The 6,976-nt window shown below is 44.1% G+C and overlaps 1 protein-coding gene across 1 annotated transcript in view; it reads left to right on the plus strand.

The window, feature by feature from the left end:
- phactr3a (phosphatase and actin regulator 3a) overlaps positions 1 to 4,227 on the plus strand; it is a 38,776-nt gene extending 34,549 nt beyond the window's left edge. Inside the window, exons 11-12 of the mRNA XM_084099888.1 lie at positions 3,294 to 3,370; positions 3,681 to 4,227. Coding sequence (XP_083956014.1) covers positions 3,294 to 3,370; positions 3,681 to 3,696 — 93 coding nt within the window. The 3' untranslated portion in view covers positions 3,697 to 4,227. The remainder of the gene's footprint in view (positions 1 to 3,293; positions 3,371 to 3,680) is intronic.
- Positions 4,228 to 6,976: the final 2,749 nt, after the last annotated feature.

Consider the following 6,976-nt stretch of genomic DNA (forward strand, 5'->3'; position numbering starts at 1 on the left):
CAAGCGGACCGAGACCCACCATTTTAGTTGGTCCTTGTCTGTTTTCTAACAAACTCTAGTGCAGTTTGACTGAAATATGTATGCGATATGGACCAAAGACATCTAAACAAACCAAAAACAGGATGCAATCACAATATGCAACCCTATAAATGACAGAATGCTCTTAGGCATACCTAGTTCTTCTCTTCATAGGAGCTACGTTGCCCATTACAGCTCGGCACAGCTCCTTGCAGCAGATCTTTGTCTGTCGTTTGTGTGTGAAATGGAGGAATTTATGCCGCTGTTTTGACTCCTTTACACATTTTATAAGCTCTTTATGAGTTCTCAACAGGTAAAAATACCATTATATGGACACAAATAAAGGCACATTTAGCCAAGCACACAGCTTTCTTTGGATGTTTGGCAAGTTCGGTCGCAAAATATATATATTGTATATTTTGTGAAACTATATATATATATAGTTTCCTATATACAAAAAAAGCAATTTTGTGAACGCTTAGCGAACCAGGACTCAATGTATCATATTCTTTTAGGTCCGGACCAAAAGAAACAAGAGAACCGAAAGTGTGAACACACCTCAAAGGGTTAGTTCACCTAAATATCCTGGCTTTTCCAAGCTTTATAATGGGAGTGAATGGTAACTTAGTTTTTGAAGCCCAAGAAAGTGCATCCATCCATCATAAAAGTAATCCATAAGACTACAGTGGGTAAATTAATGCCTTCTGAAGCGAAGTGATGCGATTTTGTACAGAAAATATCCATATTTATAACTTTATTAACTATATTTACTGGCTTCTGGTAGCAGCTGTACGCGAGTCTAGTTCCGGCGTAAGAGTGACCTCTGACCCGATGCATGATGTAGGACAGGGGTGTCAAACTCATTTTCACTGAGGGCCACTTCAGCATTATGGCTGCCCTCAAAGGGCCGGTTGTAACTGTAAGACTTTTAAAATGTTAACATATTGTCTCTTTATTTGATTACTACTTATTTAAGTTACAAATATTGTATATGCATTTGCAGGGGTGTTTCTAGGTTTTAAAAACATCAGGGGATGAGCCCGAAACATCAGGGGCTGGGTAATAATGATTTGATACAGAGAATAATGTTATTGTATATATGCAGGGGCAAACTGGCTCAAAAATTCAGCCTTGGCACTGTAGCCACACCAGCACACATTACCACACAGTCATGCGTATTCAAATGTGAGGTAGTTAGGGGGGTTCGGGGACATGCTCCCCCGATAAAATTTGGATTTCTCGGACCTACATATGTGCATTTTAAGGTGTTTAAAGGCCAAAACATTTGAATAACAATAGCTTTAAAAGCATGTCAGTGGGCAGTAGCATAAATTATTTGTCAAGATAACAGATTCTTAAAAATGAGAATGAGGATAAATGTTGAAATGAATGATCCACACTACAAAATGGAAATGCAGAATGTTTCTGCTTATTGTTGACAATACACAATCACATATTCCAAACAGGAATGGCCTTAAATGAGAAATCTTTCAAGGATTATTTTGCATAGATGTTACATTTCAATCAAAAACCAGTGCAATCTTTTTGTGTCCAGAGGCAAATGAGCAATTTATATTAGCATTAAAGATTGGTTTCAGCAACTTTGTTTCTTTCCTGAGTTAATCAATGTTTTTGGCACTAATCAGTTTAAAGTTCAATTGTTCACTCATAAAGACAGTCACTTGTCGCCACCTACTGGCTTAATGATGCAAGTGGCGCAAACACAGACAAGCGGAGTGATACAAATGGTGAAAAGGCTAATACTGGTACCTATATTAAAATAATATAAAATATCAATATATTATTCTTCAATCAGTTCTATGCAGCAGAATCAGATTCAACAGATTTATTTTTTGACCAATTGTCAAAATAAAGTATAGTCCTCCTACAAAGCTATTTTTATCAGAGCATGAGCAGAGCAGGGAGAGGACCAGTGAACGAGAGGATCGTGATTCGTTTAATTTTACCAGTGTTGCCCAGCACGGCTATACACACCATGTTACAGCACAGTAGTGCTATTGCAAAAAGAAACAAGTCCAGAGAAATTTCATGTCGGCACGTTTTTTTTAGCGGACTTTGCCTTTCCAGTGAGCGTGAGCAGAGCTCGCAACACAAACACACACACACGCGGAGGTTGCTTGCGGAACATTGAGCACATATGCTCTCGCGGGCCATATAAAATAATGTGGCGGGCCGGAATTGGCCCGCGGGCCTTGAGTTTGACACATGTGATGTAGGAGTAGCGTAAGCTTAGGTGAGAGTAGACGCCTCTCGCGGTTCAAACAAACAGGGCTTAGTCACAAACTCAAGCTCCTCCTACATTTCTCTGTAAAAATTCTCGCTTTAGACTTCTAATAAGTAACTGGTGTTTTGTTTTGCTCTATCCTCTGCGCTTCTGTGTTCGTCATTACGTCATGTGTCAGGTTAGGGGTCACTCTTCTGCCGCAAAAGCTAGTTATTATAGCTAATGAAGTTTTAAATATGGATATACGTCGGGTCAGAGGTCACTCTTCCGTCGGTACTAGACTCGCTTACAGCCTTTACCGGAAGCCAGTGATTATAGTTTATAAAGTTATAAATATTTATATTTTTCTTACAAAAACGCTTCAGAAGTCCTTTATTAACCCCCTGGAGTCGTATGGATTAACTTTTATGATGGATGGATGCGCTTTTTTGGGCTTCAAAATCGAAGTTACTATTCACTTCCATTATAAAGCTTGGAGGAGCCTGGATATATATATTTTTTTATATAACTCAGATTGTGTTTGGCTGAAATAAGAAAGTCATATACACCTAGGATGGCTTGGGGGTGAATAAATTATGGATTAATTTAATTTTAAGTGTAGGGTGATCAGATTTCTCATGGTGGAATACGGGATGGACAGGCACTCGTCTGACTTGATCTCCTCCACGTTCTCTAATATCCCGCCTTCACTAACTGCAAGTTAATCAATAACGAATTGTGATTGAATGGTAATTTTGTTACTATGACGAAATTGGCTACCTTTGATTAGGCTATTCTCACGTGACAGAAGCCTGCTACTCACTTTTATGATCACCTAGAAAAGACAATTTAGGAAAGAAGAAATACTGGACAAAACATGATTTTTTCATAAAAAGTCACTGGAGGACACTGAAACACGGGACTGTCCCGGGGTAACTGGGACGTCTGGTCACCCAACTTAAGTGGCTTTTTATCAAAGTCCCTTTAAGGCAACATTTCACTCGGCGGCCATCTTTGACTAAAGTCTTTGCTTTTATTTGCGATTCCACAGGCGGCCATCCGCAAAGAGTTGAACGAGTTCAAAAGCACTGAAATGGAGGTCCATGCTTCAAGCAAGCATCTAACAAGGTCAGTATGTGTGTGTAATCCTCTCACAGATGTGCCCACGCTATTTTTAGACAGACAAAATCCAGTGCCGAAGATAAACGGCCTGGTCCAAAAATGACTGGGACACGTAGATATGAAATGATGACTGTGTCACCTTGATATGAGTGGTTTTGGATAAAAGGTTGCTCTCTACATAATGATGACATTAGTGGCCATTAGAGCACTTATGTTTGATCTTACTAAAAATAACTGATTGATGCAACACTATAATCAAGTCCTGTCCAATCATATGGTCGTGTTTGTGAAAGGCAACTTTGTTGATTTGTCTCAGATTTCACAGGCCCTAAGAGGGGGTTTTCTTCTGTGAAGAAAATGCTGAAAGTGGCGTTCATGTTAAATCCTGGAGGTGCCTCTTCCAGAGCTGTGGCTTCGTCCATGGGATTCCCTTATTCTTCCAGCGGCCTGGGCCGAGTGGTGTTTGGGGGTGGTTAGTGCTGGAGGCTGCGTCTCCTTCACGGACGGCCACAGGGACAAACCTGAAGAACATCTGCGGAGACATTTAACCTGAGGCTGACGGAGTGGAGCGGCAGAAGACTGTTTGATGTTTTTAAAACTGGACTACATTTCAATGATTGCTAAGGAAAGATGAATCAGTTCTGGGTAAATGTTTGTGTACATGTAACCAGCCTCACTTGAAAAATAAGTAAAAAGAAGAAAAAAAGAAGAAAAATAAACTTGAGGGTTAATAAGCCTGCTATAAATTAATTTCATATTTACTGTACAAAAGTCAGTTTGAACAGGGTTGTTCATGTCATCACTTGAAAAAAAAAAAAAAAAAAACTTTGTAAGCACTACTTGTCTTCAAAATACAATTTTGGAAATACTTCTGCGTTGTTTTTAAGTCTGATTATAAAGTTTGGGATTGACTCTTATGCTCATCAAAAATACAGTAAAACAGTAATATTGTGAAATATTTTTACAATATAAAATAACTTCTATTTTTCTATTCTGTTTTCTATTTAAATATGTTAAACAGTAATTTATTCCTGTGATCAAAGCTTAATTTTCAGCACCATTACAGTCTTCAGTGTCACATGATCCTTCAGAAAATAGCAATTTGAAATGGAAATCCGTTTTAAAATGATAAATGTCTTTGTCACTTTTGATCAGTTTAATGCATCACCGGCCACTTAAGGTACACTTTGTTAGTACCGGGTTGGACCCCCTTTTGCGTTCCTGAACTGCTTTTATTTTACATGGAACAGATTCAAAAAGGTGCTGGAAACATTCCTCAGATTTTGGATCAGTTACAGTACTGTAAATTTGACGGCTGTACATTCATGATGTGAATCTTCTGTTCCACCACATCCCAAAGCTGCTCTATTGGAATGAGATTGAGTTTAGTGAACTCATGTTCAAGAAACAAGTTTGAGATGATTGTGACATGGTGTGTTACCCTGCTGGAAGTAGCCATCAGATGGTACACTGTGGTCATAAAGTGATGGACATGGACAGCAACAATTCTCAGGTAGGCTGTGATGTTTAAACAATGCTCAGTTGGTACAAAAGTGCCCAAAGTGTGCCAAGAAAATATCCCTCACACCATTACCCCACCAGCAGTCTGAACCGTTGATACAACCAAGATGGATCCATGCTTTCATGTTGTTTACACCAAATTCTGACCCTACTGTCTGAATATCGCAGCAGAAATCGAGACTCATCAGACCAGGCAACATTTATCCAATCTTCTATTGTCCGTTTTTCGTGAGCCCATGTGAATTGTAGCCTCAGTTCCCTTTCGTGGTCACTATGAGTTACGTCGTGACGACGAATGGGGTTCAGCCTCTCACCTTCGAGTATATAAAATGAGCCAATGGCAAGAAAATGCCATTGGTCTGCGGAATTTGCATAGCGTAACTCCGCCCCACCTCGTGGGTATATAAGGAAGTATGCTGGCAACATGCAGTTATGTTTTCGCTTCGGAGCCAAGAGTTTTCTTCACTCCCACAAGCCATTCTGAATTATCTTCACTCTACGAGACGAGCGGCTCTCCAGTGTGTTGTTGGTGCAACGGCGCGTTCCAGCGAGATCACATTGCCTGCTGCTTATCTGTGGAGTGATCTGCCGACAGTGTGTGTGCTTCTCCCTGGGCGCTTCAGCACTCTGCTGAGCTTTTTTCTCTCTCTAAAAGAGCTGCACGTGGCACATCTTTTTCAAGATGGTTCGCCTGTGTGTTTTCTGGATGTGGGCGCGTGATTCATCTGCCTAACGGTCACGAGCGCTGTTTGGCATGTTGGGCTTAATCACGCTTGACAGCGCTCGTGGATGAATCATGTTTTCATTGCGGGAACATGACCATCGCAATGTTTAGATCGAGACTCAATGATCTCCGTGTGGGTAGAGTCCCCTCTGCCACACCCCAATCTATCTCTTCCTCGAGAGGGGATACTTTGGCTGGTGGCCAGGGTGATCTGAGGGTTACGGTGTGGCACAATAACCGACGAGTCATTCCTTGGGCCACGCCCCCCTCCACATCGCAACCGTGGAGCTTCTGTGTGTGCCTGGTTCCTCTCGGGGACCCAGTGTTTTCATTCGGGGCTCCTGCGGATGATGTCATGTCACTCACAGCATCACAAGGCGGGCTTGATTCCTCTGGAAATGAGGATTTCGACTGCATTGCCTCCCTCGGGAGTGCCAGCGTTAGCCGAGTCAGATCCAGATCTGACGGCCATGCTTTCCCGGTCAGCTGAAAGCATCCGCTGGAGTGGCGCTGCCCTCCCCCCGAGCGCTGTGGGCTTGATGATTGGTTCCTGGGTGCGGCACGTGCTGCGTGTCGCCTTTGAGGCATCTAACTGTCTGAGAGAAACTCAACCACGCCCGCACGCAGGGACGCTATGCCTCCCATGTCTGGGCTGGTCGATCCGCCGTGCACTGTACTGACCTCGCTCTTCGGGCGACATCGGTTCCTGCGTGATCCCTGGGCAAGGTGATGGTCCAGGAATGGGCTCAGCCAGCTTGATGTGAGGGGGTCTGAGAACTCTTTTTCTCAGCTGCCCCATGTCCCAGGCTGGGCTCTTTGGCGATGTGGTTGAGGATTGCGCCCAAGTCTTCGACCCCCCCCCAGAAGCAGACTGAGGCCCTTCTACACCGATGGTCATCCGTATGTGCGGTTTCCTTAGTCTGCTTCCCGCCGAGGCCGCCTCCCTGCGTCTCCTCCCCTCGAGCCTTCACCGGCCCCGAGCAGGAGGAGGTTGCAAGAGGGTGGCACCGCCCGTCTCCGCCCCTTAGCCGGCCAAACGCCAGGCTAAGCAGCACTCTTGAGACAGGCAGCTTGGAGTTAGGGCTCAGTTCTTCTCAGGAGCTGGTAGCAGGACTACTCCTTCCCCCGGAAGAGGAAGGCCGTCGATGGCAGTGTGCGACGCTCTGCCTCGCCACTCTCGTCCCCCTCTGTCGCCAGACCCCTGCCAGAGCAGGCCCCCGTTGAACTCTGGTCCTTCCCTGGCCTCCTCTGTCAGGACGCGGCAAATGACCGTGCCCCCACACCGGGGACGCTATGCCTCCCACGTCCGTGCCGGTCAGTCCGCCTCGCTGCCCCATTGAGGCTGTGGTTCGCGTGACCCTGCTGGT

Source organism: Abramis brama (assembly GCF_963993115.1).
Source record: "Abramis brama genome assembly, chromosome: 22".
NCBI lineage: Eukaryota > Metazoa > Chordata > Actinopteri > Cypriniformes > Leuciscidae > Abramis > Abramis brama.